Genomic DNA, 23,835 nt, shown 5'->3' with positions numbered 1-23,835 from the left:
AGCGTATTCAAGACGATGACGAAGTCAAAACAGTGGTGATGCAGTGGTTAACAATTTAGGCGGCAGACTTCTATGAGGAGGGTATTCAGAAACTGGCACAACGTTATGACAAGTGCCTCAATATTGACGGAAATTATGTAGAAAAGTAGATTAAGGTAGAGGCTTTCATGTAAAAGTCGGATTATGGAGATATCTTTGCACGTCTTCTTCTAAATTTCAAAACGGTACTTACTTAAAAAACCCGCCTCGTACTACGGACGGGATAGCACTTCTATTAAACTGCATAAAAAGTGACTATAGTTAATTTACACGGGACAGACTTACGTTGGATCTTATACTGAAGTCTAGGTAGATCTTGGCCGTAAGGTCACACACAAGGAACATCTGAGGAATTGCGTGCGCGAGAGAAAGTGGCGCTCGGTATTAAACTCTACTACACGGCGAATAACCGATAATAGGATCTCTGGACTATATGAAGGGACGTTAAAATGAATATAAGAATGGAATAGGACACTTAACTTTGTGAAAGAAAAAGCGTATGGAGTTTGAATGACTGCATCGAAGTGTAGTAATTTACCATAATCCTTGCTATAAGACCTTTGAGTGACGAATTATAAAAATCATTTCAGTTGCCGTAATTTCTGAGAGTAATTGTAGGTTCAACCCTTCTTTTCTCTATATACAAAACGCAATCATTCATGATCATTAAATTATTATGAAATGTTATTAATAAAAGAACTAAAGTGATATCCTCAATAGCGTGAGTATTAGTCAATGATAATGATAGACAAGGTGCAAACTGTATCTTTGGATGACGAAGGCTCGATTATGAAATATTACGAAGCGTAAATTGTGACTTAAAAGCTATTTAACATTTCATTTCCAATCGGACAGTAATAATACCAAATCAGGAACAGTGCGGATAAGTTGTAACGTCGGAAATAGGAAACTGAAATAATAAGTAACATCCAAAGACGTCATTAACTACCTTTTCTTCGGTAGCGCAGCAACAAATGAAGGGTGTTCGACTGTGCAAAGAGTCAACATTAATTATTATTATGAAAACCCGAAATTTAGTCGCCGTTACAGTGAAGATGTTTGTTGCTGCTCCATCTGATGTATAGATGTAACGAAAAGTCGAGCATCTACAGTAGATAACAACACCAATATCTTACGTCAGAGAAGTCGACGGCAGCAGATGGGTGGAGGGCGGCTTATACTCAGTCGCTGTCAGCCCTCTACTGAACTCAAACCGTTCTCCAATTAGCACTCCATGTTATACCGTTCACAGCTCCACTCACTATCTCTACACGACAAAAGACAGTGCGTAAACTCAAACAGATACAGTGAACTACAAATAAAAAAATGGCAGTCGATGAATAAACCCACAGCAACCGGAATACCAACATGCAAAACAAAAACGTTACGCCCTTGTACACGAACCAAATATGTGCGGGAGAAGGTGGAAAGTGCTGCACCGTGATGGTTGTTGACACCGAAAACATTTTATTTTATTCCGACAGTCCCAAGCGAATTACGTAATCTCATTTATTACTGAAACAGCGGGAGGGGAGAGCCATAATATTACAGTTTGTACCTGCCGTAATAACGTTTGTACCGTGAAGTTGAACAGTATTTGCGGGTTGCACTATTCCTGCAGACAATGACATAGCACCGCTGTGTGCCCTGAACTCAGAAGGCGAAACGTTCCCCCTCCTTCTTTTTTTTAGATTATTATGACAAATGGATTCGGCGCGTGTTGCGCCTAATGTGCACCGTCCTCAGGACATGGCAGTTTACTCGATCCGCGCCAGTACACAGGAGCGCTGAATCATTTGCCACGAACAGCGGGCAGTGCATTAAACATAACGCGCCGTAAAAAGTAAAGAGTGGGTGCCCGCGGCCTGCAGTCGCGAGTAAATATTTTAATCTGTAGCCGTGGAAACGGAACTGCGTCACGCTTCCGGTTTATGGATTTATGACGCCCACGGGACGGCCGTGATGCGCGCAGCCTGTATCTGCGTAAATACTGCACGACCGCCCGCCGCTCTCCTTCGTGGCGAAGCGTTCGCCATCTATCTGACTCTCTCTCCCGCCCACGGAGCAGCCACAGTGAAGTCCTGTTTCATTTACAGCGGCAATCAATTATTAATACACACTCCCAAATGCACGCTCTGCCATAAAATGTCTTCACTTATTAATACGACACTGCAAAATGAAAAATAATCGGCCTGGAGCAATGGAAACATATGAATGAACTCGTATAATTATCACGAATCTGTTGTTCTCAGCATTCAAACATCGGTCAATGAGTAATTGATTATTATGACTACAGACGTTTCGGTAGACTAACTCATACTTTTCTGTTTTATAAGGCCGAGCGGTTCTAGGCGCTACAGTCTGGAACCGCGAGACCGCTGCGGTCGCAGGTTCGAATCCTGCTTCGGGCATGGATGTGTCTGATGTCCTTAGGTTAGTTAGGTTTAAATAGTTCTAAGTTCTAGGGGACTGATGACCTCAAAGTTAAGTACCATAGTGCTCAGAGCCATGTTGACTTCGCTCTCCACTTTCTCGCAAGGATTGAAGTTAATGAGGGCTGGCCCTGGACCATCCTATGGACAGATGAAGCTCATTTTTTCTGAGACACCGAATTGCTGCATGTGGGGATATTCACCACCAGTCACTGTACATGAAGTTCCTATGTATGACGAACGTGGCATTACGACTACGTTCATCGTTGGCCCATACATTTTCGAAAAGTTTGGCGCTCAAGGACCAAAGATGTGCAGTGTGACTAGCCAGCGTTACTGCGATATGCTTCGCCAGCATGCCACACCCGCCCTACAAGAGAGACTCACTGAACTCAACAGTTTTCATGCAAGATGGGGCCTCACCGCACATCGCCCGTGAAGTTCATCTGCTTCTCCGAAACACATTTGGAAATGATCGAATCATCATCCGATTGCTTCTAAATGCTTGGTCGGCGCGATCACCTGGTCTCACTCCCTGTGATATCTGGTTCTGGGGCTACCTGAAGGACAGGGTTCTCCAGGGGAACATTCACACATGTGCTGATCCGAAGTGCAGCAAATCAAGAGAGGTAGCCAGCATACCTACGGATATGCTTCGTTCTGCTGTGCAAATTGCAATCTTGAGCTTTCAGACTCTTCTGGACACCGATGGGCGCCATATTGAGCCCCTTTTCTAGCACTAATGGTACCCGCATATTATGGTATGATGTACCACACATCTAAAGTGTTCCGGTTGAACTGATTGCGCATTATTTCTCTTAACCGTGTCCTTGACATTAATGGTACCAAGGTTGGTTCTGGTACGGTAATTATAATTCCGTGTTATAACATGTTAAAAGGGAACGTTTAATTATAGCCACCCGGTATGCAGGCGACAGTCAAACTTGTCTGTTACGTTTGTAAGTATTCACTGCCGTTTCCTATGCGGCGTCGACGTTCACTCTGATCTTTCGGTAGAGGGGAGGGACGCAGCACTCTGAAGGGGTGCGATAACGCATAATGGAGCTGCAGCCTCACAGTGTCTTTAGGGAATGGTTGAAAAGTCCGAGGGCCTCAGGATTGTCAAAGGGTGTCAAGAACATCCTACTGTTCCTCATCGCTCTACGAACTGTCGTTTCAGTGATGCCCTTTATGCCACCCCTAGAGGCCTTTCTGTATCGATTCTGAGAGTTGATGTGTCTGAAATGTTTTCCTCGGCCACCCGTAAGAGAACAGCGTGATTTCAACGCTGTGTGTCCCAATGTTTAGCTCCATCGTAGAGATCTCAAAAGAAGGAGTGAAATGTAAGAAGAGGTTTGACGACCTTCTCATCGTGTAACAAACACATCCAGGGTGGCGTTATGAAAAACTGTACTGAAACCTGGTGCCACTGTGACATCATTAACCCACCTTACAGTTCAAACGAACTTCCGAACTGGGCCTATATTTTCGCTAGAGTCGACACCTTGCAGTTTATAGCGTCGTCGAGACAGAGGGCAACGTCGCATGCAGCCATGCTTCTGTATAATTACAGAGGAAAGCTGTAGGTGCCTTTCAGACAAATTTCAAATGTATGTGTCGGAACAGTAGTCCGTTACGTTGTTTCGAGAAAGTGATGCTTTAAGTCTGTGGCCCACTGAGAACAGGCTACATTAGTGGTACTATCCGTACGCTACTTAGCCGGCCATTGTGGCCGAGCGGTTCTAGGCGCTACAGTCTGGAGCTGCACGACCGCTACGGTCGCAGGTTCGAATCCTGCCTCGGGCATGGACGTGTGTGATGTCCTTAGGTTAGTTAGGTGTAAGTAGTTTTAACTTCTAGGGAACTGATGACCGCAGATGTTAAGTCCCATAGTGCTTAGAGCCATTTGGAGCCATTAGTAAGCCACTTACGCTGTAAGTAATGCAGTGCCGCATTGTCAACAAGAAACGCGCCTCACAACTGAGACGCACCAGTTTGAGAAGGCAAAACGCCTTTTGTTGCTGTGTTATCGGTATCTCCACTCGATGTATCTTGGCTAAGGAACGAGTGAGCAAATGAGATGTGCCAGGGGCCTCTTACCGGGAATTTACAAAAGGGGCCAAGAGAAATCGAAACCTTTAGTGGTAAGACAAAATTCATTTCGCTTTTGTACCTCCTTACATGTAATGTGTAAGGTATATTCTCGGGAATTTGAAGGAATCATTGAAACATGCGAAGCCACTTGTGTACCCAAGATCATGACTTCATAGAATTCCAACAACTGCTCTTTTGGACACCGTCCTCGAATGCCCACAGTGTTCACTAACCCAAAAGGATGTCCGAAATAAATAGATACTTTTTCAGAAAGTCGAAGATATTTCGTTAAGGACTAGTCGATACTTTATTGGTGCGAAGTTCCTTCTCCGCCCACAACACAGAGCTTTAAGAAATACTCTCCCTTAGCCCCCTTGCAAAATAGGTTTATCTCACGTCGTTATAGGTGTTTGTTCTCTTCTACGTCTCTGTAGATATAGTGCCAAGTGTTGTAACTCAAGCAGTAAAACGAACAATGAAAAAAACTTTATTGAAACAACGCTAACTAGTGACGTAGGGAAATAAAAAGAGAAGACTTTGTGTAAAGACATTTAAAGCTTCTCGTAGGAGTGTAGATAAGAGCTTGGACGTATCACGTAAGGCCAACGTACTCCGCGACCAGACCAAGTGCAAGAACGAATCCTGTAGATCGACCGCTGCCTGATCTACTTCCTAAGCCTCTATGGTTCACTTTAGACTCCAGAGCTCCATGTGTCGCACACATAATGGCCAGCTGCTCTCCGAAAGCTATGTGAACGCTGTTCAAATTCCTTACGAAGGAAAAGACGCCGAGTACATCAAGAATCACATCTAGGTCCTCCGTGTAACATTCAGAGTAGTTTGTATGTTACCTGCTGTTGCAACTGAGCGACCGCTAAGGTCGCAGGTTCTAATCCTGCCTCGGGCATGGATGTATGTGATGTCCTTAGGTTAGTTACGTTTAAGTAGTTCTAAGTTCTAGAGGACTGATGACCTTAGCAGTTAAGTCCCATAGTGCTCAGAGCCATTGGCAGATTTGGACGTTACACGAAGCTGTACAAAGTTTACAACATGAGGTTGATTGGCCACTTGATACTCATCGCATCCAGTGTTGATGCTTCTGGTCTTACACGCAAATCGCGTGGAATCGCGGCCGCGCAGTTCCAGACTGTAGCGCCTAGAACCGCTCGGCTACCACGGCCGGCGCTGTTGTTATTTAGTGGCACCTGAAGATGAAAACTTCAGGCTTGGAAACGGGTCGTGCGATAAATTAAGAAATCAATGGCAACTGAAGCGGACTTTTTATCCTACAAACCTACCTCATTTATGGCTCAGAACTCACTGCAGGCAGTTTTATGCTTCTCTAGTATTCCAGCTCTTCTGTAAGCAAAACAAATACGATTCTATTTTTCTTGTAGTTTTACTTTTTGTTTCGTTATAAAGACCACATACGACGGTGATGAAACTAAATTGAGGGACCGTTCCATCGAATCTCTGATGTTATACACGCGTCCGAGGAAATTGTAGTATAGTGAAACAGTGTAATAGTAGCCAACAGACAACTCTTGAGCTGAAAATGCAAGTGCACTGATGTAGCTGATGAATGAGATTTCGTGTAAGGTATTGAAACTACATTTGCTAAAAATTATGATGAACTTTGTCATATCTGAAGATACAGCCTAGATGAGCTGAACTAATGGATGATCCGTACCCAAAGGCTGCAAAGTTGCGCAGATAACACCAATGTTCAAGAAAGGTAGCAGGAGTAATTCACTAAATTACAGGCCCACATAATTTACGTCCCTATGCAGCAGGATTTTGCAACATATATTGTGTTCGAACATCATGAATTACCTCGAAGAAAACGGTCTATTGACACAAAGTCAACACGTACCGTTCTTGTGAAACACAAGTAACTCTTTATTCTAATGAAGTACTGAGTGCCACTGACAAGGGATTTCAGATTGATTCCGTATTTCTGGATTTCCGGACGGCTTTTAACACTGTACCACAGAAACGGCTTGTACTGAAATTGCGTTCTTATGGAATATCGTCTCAGTTATGTGACTGGATTTGTGATTTCCTGTCAGAAAAGTTAAAGTTCGTAGTAATTGACGGAAAGTCATCGAGTAAAACAGAAGTGATATCTGGTGTTCCCCAAAGTACTGTTATAGGCCCTTTGCTGTTCCTTATCTATATAAGGAATTGGGAGGCAACCTGAGCAGCCATCTTAGTTCGTCTGCAGACGACACTATCGTTTATTGACTACAAACGTCATCAGAAGATCAAAATACATTGCAAAACGTTTTATAAAAGATATCTGAATGGTGCGAAAACTGGCAGTTGACCCTAAATATTGAAAAGTGTGATGTCATTCACATGAGTGCTGTAAGGAATCCGTTAAGTTTTGTTTACACGATAAATCAGTCAAATCTAAAGGCCGTAAATTCAACTAAATACCAGGGAACTATAATTACGAACGATATAGATTGGAAGAAACGCATAGAAAATGTTGTGGGAAAGGCTACCCAACGACTGTGTTTTATTGGCAGGCCACTTGGGAAATGTAACAGATCTAGTGAGGAGACAGGCTGCACTCTGCTTGTCCGTCCTCTTTTAGACCTTACCCGATAGGACTGACGGAGTACATCGAAAAAGTTCAAAGAAAGCAGCACATTTTGTATTATCGCGAAATATGGGACAGAGTGTCACAGAAATGGTACGCGATTTGGGCTGAACATCATCAAAACAAACACGTTTTCCGTTGGGACGGAATCGTCTCACGAAATTCCAATCACCAAATTTCTCTTCCGAATGCTAAAATAGTTTGTTGACGCCGATCTTCATAGGGAGAAACGATAGCATGACAAAATAAGAGAAATCAGAGGTCGTACAGAAAGATATAGGTGTTCGTAATTTTCGCGTGCTATACCAGATTGGAATAATAGAGAAACAATTGTGAAGGTGGTTCGATGAACCCTCAGCCAGACAGTTAAATGTGGTTTGCAGAGTACCCATGTAGATGTAGATGTAGATATAGATGTGGATGCAATATATAAAATTCCATCCGTGCCACAACTTTCTTCATTAATAATGCAACTGTTTCGAAAGGTAAATCCTCCTGCACTGGGTGTTGTGTGATGTCCTTAGGTTAGTTAGGTTTAAGTAGTTCTAAGTTCTAGGGGACTGATGACCATCAATGTCAAGTCCCATAGTGCTCAGAACCATTTGAACCAAATCCTCCTGCTTCTGACACTGTAACGTGGACAAATACATCCACTTCGGAAACGAGCGGTCAACGCCCAATTATATTTTGGCAATGTCACCAAGGAGTTTACCATGAAGAGTACATACCTTGAACGTTCAGTAGGGCATGCCGAATCGCCTCTCCAAAATTCATTTCTCACTTGCCATATGCTCGTGATTGTCCTCGGCGTAAAATTGTAAGGTGCAGCCTTCGGAATTAATCGCATTATTGATAAATTATATTTTGGTTGGGGTGAAACTTTATTTATTTAATAACTTCCAAGGGCATGTCAGAACGCCTTCATTTCATACTTCACTCAGCTGCACTTGCCCTCCTTTCTAACCCTATCCCATGCCGCTCTCTGACAACTCCACCTCCCACGCATTCTCTCTCTCTCTCTCTCTCTCTCTCTCTCACTCAGTGACATCATCAATTACGTAGCTAGACATGTGTCGTGTACCCTGCTGTGCGTCTCTACTCGCAGTATCGATCATCGCCCGTCCATTGTGATGAAGAGACGACTAACAGGCTTTTCACTTGAGCTCCTGACCATTATTTACGTTGTAGTTAGCAGTGCATATAATGAACTGTGTAATAAGCAAGTCGGCAGTCAGAATAAGCGGCTGCAATGGGGCGTAGCTTCGGAATAGCAACAACTTCTCGTTCGCTTCGCTGAATTTCGATTAACGCGAATGGTAAGGCTTCTTTGCGCTTTAGAAGTAATTACTTCCATTTCTCTGAGAACTTCTCACGAGGAACTCTGTGCGCTCGGAATAGCACCGAGAGGAATACGCAGCTCGAAAGCTCCCGTGTATCTGCTGTTCAAGTTTTTGCCGAGCACGATGTTTACCCCGCAGATTGGAAGAGTTTCGAACAACCCCTTTTATGCCCCACTCCCTTTCCGGTGTTTGACGTCAGCGGCTAAAAGTTTGCAGCGATCGGCTTTCTCATCCGCTCCGCCGGGAAGCCTCCAGCAAGCAAGCTGATCCGTTCTCTGGTCGAGAGGCGCACGCTGTGAAAAATTAAGTGTTCTACGAGCCAGAGTAGCCGACGAGGCGTTTGCTCAACTGTAGTTAAGAAAATATTATTAATCTGTATTTGAAAAATTTCTGGCTGTAACTTGGCGAGGAGAGGGCAGTGCTTCTACTACATATTTTGAGATATTTTGTGTGATTTTAACCACGTTACGGAAATTTTAGTTGAGGCCGCGTGTAAAAGACGGGTGTTATTCACGTAGACTAGGATTCAGCTGCGGAGTCTTCCGCGACAAAATCCATACACAGGAAGTTCTCAGTTAAACTGTAGTGTCCGAATTGGACGTGACATGTTACCTGAGAACGTACAGCCGTAGCGTAGGACTGTTTATGAGGAGTTAATGATCTGCAAACTGAAATTAACAACTAGAATCTTACCTATCTGTGATAACGGAGAAATATCGAATAGCAATCAGATACGTAGTTGGCAACTGTAACGCCTTATCTAATGTTCTTAAGATTTCATGTTAGTCCATGTTTATAAACACTGCACAAAACAACCCACAAACAGTGCTCCTTCGAGCTTTACGTATTTCATTCTCATCATGTATGTCTCTTATATCCATCCCTTCATCTATGCCGTGCAAATCATTCGAATGCTAAGAGTAATACTACTGCTAATAGTGGTAGCAGTAGTTTTCTACATTCGTGGATCACTTTCATAGGGATACTGGATATGCGGTATTACAGAGTTCTTCTTCTTCTTCTGTAGTTCTACAGCCCTTGCTGAGCCTTGGCTTCTTCAACGATCTTCTTGGTTATTTTCTGCTCTTTTCCAACCCGGACTCTACTGCTGGTGAAACTTACTACTGCGTCGTCAGTCAATCTTCTTCTACGTCTCCCTTTTCATCTAGCTGAATGGTTCATACCTTTCATCATTTTCTTTGGAATTCTATCCTCTGCCATTCTATCTACGTGTTCTAGCCATTGTATTCCCTGTGATTTCAACCTTGTATTAACTCTTGTAATTCTGCATTATAGCGTATTCTCCAGCCTTCTTCTTCCTTTATTGGACCATACATTTTGCGTAGTATTTTCCGTCCATAGATTCTTGGTGCATTTTTATCATGCTCTGTCAGTGTCCATACCTCTGACCCGTATGTAATAACTGAGCGCACTAGGGAGTTATATATTAGAACTTTTGTTTTTCTTTTAACGAGGCTATTCCTGAAAAGTTGAATATTTGCAAAGTAAGCTCGTTTTCCTGTTTGTATTCTCCCCCGTATTGCCTTTCAAACAGTGTTATCATTTGTTAATAGGGCTACGAAGTAGTTAAAAGAGGAACTTCTTTAAAGCATTTCCCATTGATGCTTAGGTCTTCAGGGGTTCTTTTAGCCTCAGATTGTGACATTACCATGTATTTTGTTTTGTTTTCATTTAATATGAGGCCGATATTTTAGGTTTCTGTTTCGATTGGTCGATATGTTTCTCGCGATGTACTGATAGTTCTTCCTACAATAGCAACGTCGTCAGCCTATGCACATATCTGGCTAGTTTCCATAAATATGGGGCCCCTTTGTTGACTTCATTTACTAGACTATGCAGAGCTCTATCGAACAGGGCAGTGGAGAGACTATCACCTAGCTTCACGCCTTTATTAAAGTCAAAGTTTTCACTGGTTCTACTAAGGACATTCACTGTTGCTCTTGTATCTGTCATTGCCATTCTGGTCAGTCTTATTAGTTTAGTACATAAAACAAATTCTTCCAGTGGTCTGCATAGTTGTTGCCGATCTGTGCTGTCAAAGGCTTGTTTGAAGTCGATGATTAGGAAATACTGAATAAGAACAAAATAAAAGAGGCAATCCACATATACGGATAATTAAATAATTAAAGGTCGAATTTGATAAGGATACGACATGCAGCGAGTTATTGATGAAACTATAAGTAGAACAAGTTCTTTGTTAGCTCATGTAAATTTCACGATCGCTACAACTGCGAAATGTAAGAGGCTGAAGTAAGATACTAACAAGCATCTTTCTTCAAGTGTATACCATCCTTCCGTGAGTAAAACAAGCCTTCCGACCTTCTTCATTTTTTTCAGTTTGCATCTATATGTGCTTCTACATCTATACTCTATAAACCACTGTGGATAACATGGTAGAAAGAGCGTCTCACTGTACCAGTTGTTATGGTTTTTTTCCCGTTTCATTCACGTATGTACCATGGGAGAAATGAGTGTCTGAATGGCTCTGTGCGTGCTGTAAAGAGTCTGTTGACCCCAGGATCCATACGAGAGAGAAAATCAGAGGGTTGTACGATATTGTTAGAGTCATCATTTAAACCCGGTTCTTGAAACTTTGCATGAAGGAGTCTTCGTCTACCGTCAAGAGTCTGCAAGTTCAGGTCTTTCTACGTCTCCGTGATCCTCTCCCAAAATTCAAACAGACCTGTGACCATTTGGGCTGCCCTTCTTTGTATATGTTTATTTAGTCCTGTTTGGTACAGGTCCCACACACTTGAGCATTATTCTAGGATGGTTCCCACGAGTGATTTGTAAGCAGTCTCCTTTGTAAACTGACGGCATTTCTCCAGTAGTCAGCAAAAAAACCGAACTCTGCCACCTGTTTTAAACACGAGTGAGCGAATGTGATTATTCCATTTCATAACCTTGCAAAGTGTTTACTGTAGTTTGGTTCAAATGGCTCTGAGCACTATGGGACTTATACTGTAGTTTACCGAATATATAAAACTGTCTACTCGTTTCAGTTGCTTTTTCTACTTTGGTAATCATTGTTGCTGGTACCAAGTTCGATATGGACTTCCTTAAAGAGAATGGCGTTAGATCTATTATATTTCACTCACTAGTGCGCTTCTGAACTGTCTACTCTACGTAGCTTTCAGAGAAGGCAAGCAGTAATGTTACACAGGATGTCTTTTCACACCAAGCACTAACAAAAATTTAACTATCCCATTTGAGTGTTGAATAATTCGAGTCAACTCCAATGATCAAAACAAGATTCAGGAACTTAAATACAAGTGAACCTTGGATTCCCCTAAAGTTTTCATTTAAATCAGGAGGCGAATCTGATGGTCGGTAGAAGGATCTAATTATAACTTTATGCCCAGACCTGATGCTGAGTAATGCCAAGCAATCTCGCGTGCAATTTCATTTTCCGTCTCGGTGGATATGAGTTTCTTGTGTACTGCGATAATACACCACTTCCATTTCCCAAAAGTCTGTCTTTCGATATACGTTTAAAATTTCCTCAAAGATCTCACTGCAGTCAACCGCAGGCTTTAACCAGCTTTGTGTACCTAGTATTTTGGGAGCTTCACTGCACTTTAGGAGCGTTTCAAACACTAGCATTATGTTGTGAATGCTTCGGTGGTTAACCACTATGATTTTTATAGTCTCGCATGTGGGGAGTATTTCGTTGTATTTTACGCTGATACTTCTGGGTGACCTACAGCTATCTCGTTATCTAGACCAGACGGAGAGTCGCCTAATTTAAAAAAAAAAGTGTGTATTTCTAAGGGACCAAACTGCTGAGCTCATCGGTCCCTAGTCTTACACACTACTTAAATTAATTTAAAGTAACTTATGCTAAGTAGAACAAGCACACCCATGCCCGAGGGAGGACTCGAACCTCCGATGGCGGGAGCCGTGCGAACCGTGACACGGCGCCTTAAACGGCGCGGCCCTGATCTAAAAACCTCCTGTGTGCAGCCCATACATAGCAACCCCGGTAGCAGTCTCTGACGTGAGGTGCACAAATGACACATTTAGTGGATCCTTTCAGTTCTCAACCCAATGGCGCAATTATACATCTACATGGTTATTCTGCAATTCACACTTAAGTGCCTGGCAGAGGGTTCATCGAACCATTTTCAAACTACTTTTCTACCATTCCACTGTCGAATGGATCGTGGGAAAAAGGAACACTTAAATCTTTCCGTTCGAGCTCTGATTTCTCTTATTTTATTATGATGATTATTTGTCCCTACGTAGGTGGGTGTCAACAAAATATTTACTGATCGGAAGAGAAAGTTGGTGATTGAAATGTCGTAAATAGATCTAAGAAACCACAGACTAGCCTGTCACAGAAACGTCACACTTTCTAGTTCAAGCCTACCACTCGACCCACAGTGCCACGATCTCTTCTGGGGGCAAAGTTGCATACCATGAGCAAGGCTAGTACTCTTTTTCTCTGCCAGTAGCCTGAACGATACGACTTCGGAACCCAGGCGATACGCATCGTTTGTTACACAGCTCACTGCAGTTCGCAGTTTGTTGCACTCAGTTCCCTGAATGGTTGCCGGAACAGCCTCTTCAACATGTTGAATGACGCCCCAGGCATACACGCTGAGCGCACGTGGCGTCCCTTCCCATCCCTTGTTGCCATTTTCCTAAGTAGTACCATTATTCACTTTATGTTTGAAGTGCCGAAGATTAATAGACCCCAGCCTTTTTGGGTTTACCTCCCCATGTCACGGAACAGTGCGTTTCCCAACAGGTGAAGGGGGACTCACTAGCTCAGTTTCAGTTTCGGTGAGAAACAGTATCTCGTCCTTGTTCATTACGGGCATGGATAAACATCCTGAGTTCTTCGATTTCCCAAACTAAATCAAAAGCAAAGAAATCAACAAAAATGCCTGAAACATCCAGGTCTGTATACGAAAAGCATGACGTGTAACTCTTTCAGTGACAGTAAATTCTGATTATTCACCGTGCAATCCCCTTACTTTAGTTAAAATAAGAAAGATTCAGGCTATCTGATCACAGCAGCGATGTGCGCAAGAAATTAGGTTTTGACACTATTTCCTTCTAATAGCTTTATTTGTGCAATTAATGCACTTTAAACAAGTGATCTGAATAGTACTTAATGAAAGGAAATGTACCACTTGGTGCTAAATAAATCAAACGATTCTTAAATGGTAGAAAGTATGAATGGCTGGGGTAATTCATTAAGTTCCACAGAGTTCATTTTCGTATCTGTTCTCATTCCTTGTACCTGTGTATGACCTTCCACTTGATACATATCAAGCTGACATTTTGTGTAGATAATACAAGTTTTATAAGTAAGCCAGTTACAGAGACAGCAGCAGAAGAAATTGTCAGCTTTTGAAAGAAATCATACACATTCACTTCTCTACAACAATCGGAATAAAATTGCGATAAACGTACCATCCCAACGTATTTTACGTATTTCCACGCATTAACGTTATATTTAATAGTTTTCTGAGGAAATTTCTCAGTAAAGATGAAACTACTGCTTTCACAAAATCGAGCAGTAAGAATAATATGTGTTACTCATCAACCGACTTTACAATACCATATGACGTACTGGAAACTGAACCTCCGCAGAATGTAACTTCTTTAGTAGTATTCGTTATAAACAGTCAGAACCTATTTGAGGACACAGTCTCAAAATTAGACGGAAAAATGGCATCTGACGTTCATTACCAGAGCAGTTGGTGGCTCGTGAAGCCGTCACAAATACCTGTGATCATTCGTCCAATACAATAAAATTTCTTGTAGCTTTCAAAGAAAATTTATAATGAAATCTAAAATAATTTTTTCTTGAACATTCCTACAATTCTTTAGAAGAGTATTTAAATAATTAAAGGACATGTGTAGAACGATGAAGAGACAATTTAATTTGTTGTTGATTTACGTTTGCGTCTAATGTGCGTATTGCCAAAACTAATATCTTAATTACATTTAAACTACTGTAGGATTTCGTAATCTGTAAATGGTCAACATACACTCCTGGAAATGGAAAAAAGAACACATTGACACCGGTGTGTCAGACCCACCATACTTGCTCCGGATACTGCGAGAGGGCTGTACAAGCAATGATCACACGCACGGCACAGCGGACACACCAGGAACCGCGGTGTTGGCCGTCGAATGGCGCTAGCTGCGAACCATTTGTGCACCGCCCCCGTCAGTGTCAGCCAGTTTGCCGTGGCATACGGAGCTCCATCGCAGTGTTTAACACTGGTAGCATGCCGCGACAGCGTGGACGTGAACCGTATGTGCAGTTGACGGACTTTGAGCGAGGGCGTATAGTGGGCATGCGGGAGGCCGGGTGCACGTACCGCCGAATTGCTCAACACGTGGGGCGTGAGGTCTCCACAGTACATCGATGTTGTCGCCAGTGGTCGGCGGAAGGTGCACGTGCCCGTCGACCTGGGACCCGACCGCAGCGACGCACGGATGCACGCCAAGACCGTAGGATCCTACGCACTGCCGTAGGGGACCGCACCGCCACTTACCAGCAAATTAGGGACACTGTTGCTCCTGGGGTATCGGCGAGGACCATTCGCAACCGTCTCCATGAAGCTGGGCTACGGTCCCGCACACCTTTAGGCCGTCTTCCGCTCACGCCCCAACATCGTGCAGCCCGCCTCCAGTGGTGTCGTGACAGGCGTGAATGGAGGGACGAATGGAGACGTGTCGTCTTCAGCGATGAGAGTCGCTTCTGCCTTGGTGCCAATGATGGTCGTATGCGTGTTTGGCGCCGTGCAGGTGAGCGAGACAATCAGGACTACATACGACCGAGGCACACAGGGCCAACACCCGGCATCATGGTGTGGGGAGCGATCTCCTACACTGGCCGCACACCTCTGGTGATCGTCGAGGGGACACTGAATAGTGCACGGTACATCCAAACCGTCATCGAATCCATCGTTCTACCATTCCTAGACCGGCAAGGGAACTTGCTGTTCCAACAGGACAATGCACGTCCGCATGCATCCCGTGCCACCTAACGTGCTCTAGAAGGTGTAAGTCAACTACCCTGGCCAGCAAGATCTCCGGATCTGTCCCCCATTGAGCATGTTTGGGACTGGATGAAGCGTGGTCTCACGCGGTCTGCACGTCCAGCACGAACGCTGGTCCAACTGAGGCGCCAGGTGGAAATGGCATGGCAAGCCGTTCCACAGGACTACATCCAGCATCTCTACGATCGTCTCCATGGGAGAATAGCAGCCTGCATTGTTGCGAAAGGTGGGTATACGCTGTACTAGTGCCGACATTGTGCATGCTCTGTTGCCTGTGTCTATATGCCTGTGGTTCTGTCAGTGTGATCATGTGATGTATCTGACCCCAGGAATGTGTCAATAAAGTTTCCCCTTCCTGGGACAATGAATTCATGGTGTTCTTATTTCAATTTCCAGGAGTGTGGAACCAATTACAACAATAAATCACGTATATCTAGCAACAGGCTACCTGATTTCACGACATTTTGAAATAAATCGTACAAATGATCTGAAAAAATTGTAGTAACTTACGAGCTTGTTATTTAATATGAATTTCATTGAAAATCAGAACAAAGTCGCAGCTGTCTCAGTTCCCTGAAGTATGTCACGACAGCGATCAAGACATTTATACAGTTAGACACTAATACGTGTTAACGTACTTTCACACTGAAAACCAATTCCAACAAAAAATCCCACAACAGATTCAGGTTTGGCTAACTAGCAATTGTTGTGAGTTTGAAAATTCAACAACTGTTGTCATGTGCTGCAAAATGTTTCCAACGGTTTCAAAATATTGTAAGCACACACAAACATTCGGCTACTTTTTATCAAACCAAAAAAACGACCAATGTTGTCCAGACCAGAAAGTTTTCGTTACAATGATACGCCTAAGATCTAGCAATTCGATGAACTTTTGAGGCATGTAGCACTACATATTTAACGTAAACGCACAGATTTTAGAGCTGCAGTGTCACCAGCAGAAAAGCTTGTAACTCTTCGATTATTGGCAGCATGTGGCAGTTACAAGAGTTTAATGTACTCTCATCGAATTTCACTGAGCAAGAACAGTGATGCTATGGTGTCTATAGTGTGCTGGATTATCGTTATTGTACTCAAGGATTTTGTAAAAGTAAGTAGGTACTCTGTCATTTTAGATTCTATACATTCTCAACACATTAATACGTGCACTCAGTGGCACATATCAAATATACAGTTCGTTCCCAATTCCCCACTATCTGAAAACAAGTTCAGATTACCTTAGTAGTCGGAAGGTTCTTCAACCTTTTAGTAAAAAATAAGTTGCCAGAAAGACTCTAAATTCATGCACTTACACTCAGATACACAATATGTAGCCAGCTTAATTGCTGATGTCACTGCCTCAACCGTAAAATGAAACGAAATAGTGTTTTAATGAAATTTCTGAGTAGGAAGATTCCCACAGAGGTTTCCTACCCTCAATTTCTACAGCGAAGCCTTGTCTCGAAGCCTGGCAGAAAATCCAAAGAGATTCTGGTCGTATGTGAAGTACGCTAGCGGCAAGAAACAATCAACGCCTTCTCTGCGAGATAGCAGTCAACACAGTATCGAAGACAGTGCTGCTTATGCAGAGTTACTAAAGACAGTCTTCCGAAATGCTTTCACAAAAGAAGACGAAGTAGACATTCCAGAATTCGAATCAAGAACAGACATGATTAATGCAGAAATAGATATCCTCGGGGTGGTGAAGCAACTTAAATAACTTAATAAAAGCAACTCTTCTAGTCCAGACTGTGTACCAATCAGGTTCATTTGTGAGTATGCTGATGCAATAGCTTGACGAAAGATCCATACCCAAAGACTGGACGTTACATAGGTTACACCTATATTCAAGAAATTTTGTAGGAGTAATCAACTAAATTACAGACCCATATCATTAACGTCGAAATGCCACAGGATTTTGGAACATATATAGTATTCGAACATTATAAATTACTTCGAAGAAAACAATCTATTGTCAGATAGTCAACACGGATTTAGAAAACATCGTTCTTGTGAAAAACAACTAGTTCTTCACTCGCATGAAGTGCTGAGTGCTATTGACAAGGAATTTCTGATTGATTCCGTATTTCTAGATTTCCAAATGGCTTTTGACACTGTACCACACAAGAGGCTTGTACTGAAATAGCGTGCTTATGGGATATCGTCTCAGTTACGTCACTGGATTCGTGATTTCCAGTCAAAGAGGTCGCAGTTCGTAGTAACTGACGGACAGTCGTTGCATAAAACAGAAGTGGTGTCTGATGTTCCCCAACGTAGTATTATAGGCCCTTTGTTGTTGCTTATGTATATAAACAAATTGGGAGACAATCTGAGCAACAGTCGTAGCTTGTTTTCTGATGACGGTATCGTTTAACGACTGTTAAAGTCATAAGAAGGACAAAACAAATTGCAAAACGATTTATAAAAGATATCTGTATGGTGCGAAAATTGAAAATTGATCCTAAATAACGAAAAGTGTGAGGTAATCCACAAGAGTGTTAAAAGGAATCCGTTAAGCTTTGGTTACACGATAAATCAGTCAAATCTAAAGGCTGTAAATTAAACTAAATACCTACGAGTTACAATTAGGAACGATTTAAATTGGAAGAAACATTTAGAAAATGTTGTGGGAAAGGTTAACCAAAGACTGCGTCTTATTGACAGGACACTTAGGAAATGTAACAGATCTAATAAGAAGACTGCCTACACTACGCTTGTCCGTCCTCTTGTAGAGGAAAACTGCTGGACCGCTGTTGGTTGGGTTTGGTTGTTTTTGGGGAAGGAGACCAGACAGCGAGGTCATCGGTCTCATCGGATTAGGGAAAGATGGGGAAGAAAGTCGGACGTGCCCTTTCAGAGGAACCATCCCGGCATTAGCCTGGTGTGATTTAGGGAAATCAGGGAAAACCTAAATCACGATGGCCAGACGCGGGATTCAACCGTCGTCCTTCCGAATGCGAGTCCAGTGTCTAACCACTGCGCCACCTCGCTCGGTCCCCTCTTTTAGAATACTGCTGCGTAGCGTGGGATTCTTACCAGATAGGAGTGACGGAGTACATCGAGAAATTTCAAAGAAGGGCAGCTCGAATTGTATTATCGCTAAATATGGGAGAGAGTGTCACTAAAATGATACAGGATTTGAGCTGGACATCATTAAGACATAAACGTTTTTCGTTTCGACGGAATCTTATCACGAAATTCCTATCACCATCTTTCTGTTCCGAATGCGAAAATATTTTGTTGACTCCGATCTACATGGGGAGAAACGATCATCATGATAAAACATTTGAAATCAGAGGTACGGAGATATATACGTTTTCGTTCTTTCTGGGTGCTATACGAGATTGGAATAATAAAGAATCGTGAAGGTGGTTTGGTGAACCCTCTGCCAGGCACTTAAATGTGATTTGTTGAGTGTAAATGTAGATGTACGAACTGGTTACTTCTGTGGACCACTCGGACGTTCCATAGCATAAACACAAAAAAGAAACAAAGCAGATGACCCGGAAATGCGCATCAGCCACTGTTTTTTGCTCAGTCACCGTGAACTACAAACTCGAGACAAAACTTCCCTCAACTACACTCCTGGAAATGGAAAAAAGAACACATTGACACCGGTTTGTCAGACCCACCACACTTGCTCCGGACACTGCGAGAGGGCTGTACAAGCAATGATCACACGCACGGCACAGCGGACACACCAGGAACCGCGGTGTTGGCCGTACGCTAGCTGCGCCGCCGTCAGTGTCAGCCAGTTTGCCGTGGCACACGGAGCTCCATCGCAGTGTTTAACACTGGTAGCATGCCGCGACAGCGTGGACGTGAACCGTATGTGCAGTTGACGGACTTTGAGCGAGGGCGTATAGTGGGCATGCGGGAGGCCGGGTGGACGTACCGCCGAATTGGTCAACACGTGGGGCGTGAGGTCTCCACAGTACATCGATGTTGTCGCTAGTGGTCGGCGGAAGGTGCACGTGCCCGTCGGCCTGGGACCCGACCGCAGCGACGCACGGATGCACGCCAAGACCGTAGGATCCTACGCAGTGCCGTAGGGGACCGAACCGCCACTTCCCAGCAAATTAGGGACACTGTTGCTCCTGGGGTATCGGCGAGGACCATTCGCAACCGTCTCCACGAAGCTGGGCTACGGTCCCGCACAGCGTTAGGCCGTCTTCCGCTCACGCCCCAACATCGTGCAGCCCGCCTCCAGTGGTGTCGCGACAGGCGTGAATGGAGGGACGAATGGAGACGTGTCGTCTTCAGCGATGTGAGTCGCTTCTGCCTTGGTGCCAACGATGGTCGTATGCGTGTTTGGCGCCGTGCAGGTGAGCGCCACAATCAGGACTGCATACGATCGAGGCACACAGGGCCAACACCCGGCATCATGGTGTGGGGAGCGATCTCCTACACTGGCCGTACACCTCTGGTGATCGTCGAGGGGACACTGAATAGTGCAAGGTACATCCAAACCGTCATCGAACCCATCGTTCTACCATTCCTAGACCGGCAAGGGAACTTGCTGTTCCAACAGGACAATGCACGTCCGCATGTATCCCGTGCCACCCAACGTGCTCTAGAAGGTGTAAGTCAACTACCGTGGCCAGCAAGATCTCCGGATCTGTCTCCCATTGAGCATGTTTGGGACTGGATGAAGCGTGGTCTCACTCGGTCTGCACGTCCAGCACGAACGCTGGTCCAACTGAGGCGCCAGGTGGAAATGGCATGGCAAGCCGTTCCACAGGACTACATCCAGCATCTCTACGATCGTCTCCATGGGAGAATAGCAGCTTGCATTGCTGCGAAAGGTGGGTATACACTGTACTAGTGCCGACATTGTGCATGCTCTGTTGCCTGTGTCTATGTGCCTGTGGTTCTGTCAGTGTGATCATGTGATGTATCTGACCCCAGGAATGTGTCAATAAAGGTTCCCCTTCCTGGGACAATGAATTCACGGTGTTCTTATTTCAATTTCCAGGAGTGTAGTTTTTCAAACTGTTGATTTCAGAGGACTGTTGACAACAGTTGAAAACTAAGTCAAACTTGGAGCTGAAAACCCTAGTCAGCCGTGGTTGTTGGAGTTGGATTCCGGTGCGAAGGCACCTTGTAGATGGCGCCGGCGTAGACTCACCTAGGCAGCTGTAGCCGTTTCGGTGCAGCTCGTAGCCGGGCCTGCAGTCGCACTCAAACATGCCGTCGTGCAGTTCGTAGCACAGCTGCTCGCACGGGCTGCCGCGGCCGCAACGACCTGCAAACACACAAGAGAATGGCGCGTCAGCGCCTCTGGAGCGTGGTGCGGTGCAGCGAGGAGTCGTGCAGAGCGGGTATGCGTCACACAGTGGACGAATTACTCCATTTCATTTCGTAGAAGTTATTTCGTTATTCTCTGTCATAAATAAAAAAATTACCATGAGTAGCAAGGCAGTTGTAAAAACCTATTTAAAACCATCAGTGAGATGATAGAGAGCTGAGGGCGCATATGTCATCTAACGGCAGCGAGGTAAAGTGAGGCAGTTCGCCGCTGTAAGGTGGTGCCACCAGCCTGCGAAATACGCAACCAGTAATTTGTAACTGTGTTTTAAATGTTGTAAATAATGTTTTTCGGATTAATCTCTATATATTGTTAAGTAGATCTTAGCTTTAAAAGTATTATGAACCTTAGTAATTAAACCTGTAACGAGTCTTGACTTAAGTTAAAAATCTAGAGGGACTCCCCCGCGAAAGGATAAGGCGGGGGAATCATTGCGACCACAGAAATTTACTTTGTGGGGCGATGCCCACGTACTGGATTGTGTGGTGATTAAATTGACCACGATCGCTCTTAAACGGCCTTGGATGGAGGGGAAATTATGGCTACACATAATGAGTAATAAGGAGGTATCTGTCAACCGATAAAAAGTGGCAATGTTATTACGAGAGCCAGTTGGTAGTCGTTTGCTGTGATGGAGGCAGACAGTACGTTGCAGCATTAGTCACTGCACCGGCCAAATGTTATGACGGGAATCACGACCTGGAAACCAATGCATAAGAGCTGATAAACCACCCATCGGTAGCAAAATCTTGTCGGATGCTGCAATACGTTGCTCAACACCACAAAGGGACTGAAGCATTTATTTCCATGGTGAAGTTTAGTATATTCCATTTTTCATAGTAAAAGACATATTTTACAAGTCATGATTCTTCGTCCTCTTGTGCAACTTAGTACAAGCTTTATCACAGTGTTGTCATTTCAGTAGTGTGCCCTTTTCACATACTGTAATATTTAATCAGCTACATTTTCAGATCATAAGCTGGATAAAGATACAGCTAAACAAAGTGCTTAAAATTATTATTTCCATACTAAGCAAAGCATCAGATAGAGTTCAAAGTACCAGCTATATTATTACACTGCCAACAGTAATAAAGGCAGTTGCAAAAGAGGCAACAAAAAAAGATTGTGCACATTTTTACTACTACAGAAAAGATTATTACTCTCGTGTTCAGAACATAGGATTTCACTGATTCATGGTATGAGACAAACTAAAGTTGTGTTTCAACAAAAGCGCAGGAAAGTGGTTTTGTTACGTTGCATTGAAGTGATATCAGATCAAATTTTCTTTACGTTGAAAATTATCAGGAAACATCAGTATAAAAAATACATTTTCTTGAAGTGGTCAATTCTGTGTAAAGACAATGTTTACGAATTATGTTTATTAGTTACAAAAACTACAAATAACACCACCCCAGTAGCTATGCATATTCAATGATTAGCAGAATCCTTTGCTCAACATTTCAGTATTATTTTACATAAAAGTCTCTCAAGTTTAAAATAGATTTATTCTGTGCTGATGAAAGTGTATTTTATTTATTTATGCATTTATTTATTTATTTATGCATTTATTTTACCTGGCAAGATTAGGGCCTTCAGGCCCTCTCTTACTCCTAACCAGGCATACTCAAATTGAACGAGTTACAGTTTCTACAGAACATTAAGGACATATAATGTATTATGCAGTAATGATGTTAAAGAAAAAATTAGAGATTATAACAGTAGTACAATGATAACTATATCAATAAAAATAATTATAACAATCAAGAATAATAATAATAATAATATTTTGCTGCAGCACTGAAATTAATACATGTGTAAAATCCATATTGTCCATTATGCAGTGTATGTCGCTATTCCAGAGTGGTTGTGTGCTCTCCTACCCCTTTCTGCTTGTCAAGTTACTATATTGGTTCCAATTATTAAAAATGAAAGATTGTGTGATAAGAGCGTAGCTCTTCAGTGCTTAGGGCGATTGGTGAAATGAACACTGAGGTCTTACTGCACCCAAGTGTTAGCCCATTATAACTACGAGTCCGATCGCCAACTTCGGTCATTTATAGGCGACAACTGATCCATGTAAGGATAGAACTGGCTGGGGCATCTCAAGCGCCACTTGAAAAAACAGGTGGAACTACAGAGTACCGCGATATGGCTATACTGCACGAGCACCCTGTTGGCACATTTACTTCGAACATTTCAAAGAAAATAAAAACGATAAGATCGCTGACGCGTATCTGTAAATCGACAATAGCCAAGAACTGACGGAGTTTAGTACATTGTGATGAGTGTTATGTGAACAGTTTTTATGGTTCCAGCGCTGCTCTCACCTGCTATCCTGCTGTGCTTCCAGGGCTGCGACAACCGCTAATTTGCAGTACAGCAGGTTCTTCGCCTCTATACTTTAGTTCTGATTGCCGCAGTGGTCCGGTTGTTCAGCTGCAGCCCTTCAGGATACAATAAGTGAGTTCAAAGGTGAGGGGTGATATGGTATCGCCCAGAGATCGAAGTGCCACGCGACAGACGTCGATACCAAAGTCATTAGAGAGTTCTCGCGGCAATTTGCAAAGAAGAATGGAAGATACTCCCGAAAACCACGCCTCCCCTCCCACCATAGCAGTGCGCTCGCCACGGAGGTGGTCAGTATAGAGCCGAGCACGGAAGCGCTCTGCCATAGTTTGTGGCTTCGGCTGAAGCAATCGACAACACTGATCACAACACGAATCGTTCACAGTTTCAGATGGCGTTGTAATTTCGTAAATGTGGAACACTTTGTTAATTAATGCACAAACAGAAAGTTATACTTTAATAGTTACTGTCAGCTGTAAATTATCATGGATTCCTGTGGCAAAGAAGTGAGCCAAGTTAGGTAAATCTTTTTACCTTTAATAAAGTGAACTAGTATTACATGTGTGCTAGTCCCTATGTGCCACATCACCGATCAGTCAAAGGAACCACAGATATGGCGGTACAGCTGTAG

At 43.4% G+C, this 23,835-nt stretch overlaps 1 protein-coding gene across 1 annotated transcript in view; it reads right to left on the bottom strand.

Moving 5' to 3' along the window:
- The window catches only part of LOC126272589 (pikachurin-like), an 887,807-nt gene that overhangs the window by 503,523 nt on the left and 360,449 nt on the right, over nucleotides 1–23,835 (bottom strand). Inside the window, exon 2 of the mRNA XM_049975515.1 lies at nucleotides 20,679–20,795. Coding sequence (XP_049831472.1) covers nucleotides 20,679–20,795 — 117 coding nt within the window. The remainder of the gene's footprint in view (nucleotides 1–20,678; nucleotides 20,796–23,835) is intronic.

The sequence above is a fragment of the Schistocerca gregaria genome, chromosome 5 (assembly GCF_023897955.1).
Source record: "Schistocerca gregaria isolate iqSchGreg1 chromosome 5, iqSchGreg1.2, whole genome shotgun sequence".
NCBI lineage: Eukaryota > Metazoa > Arthropoda > Insecta > Orthoptera > Acrididae > Schistocerca > Schistocerca gregaria.
Note: the sequence above shows the minus strand (reverse complement) of the source record. Positions and strands in the feature narration are given on the sequence as shown.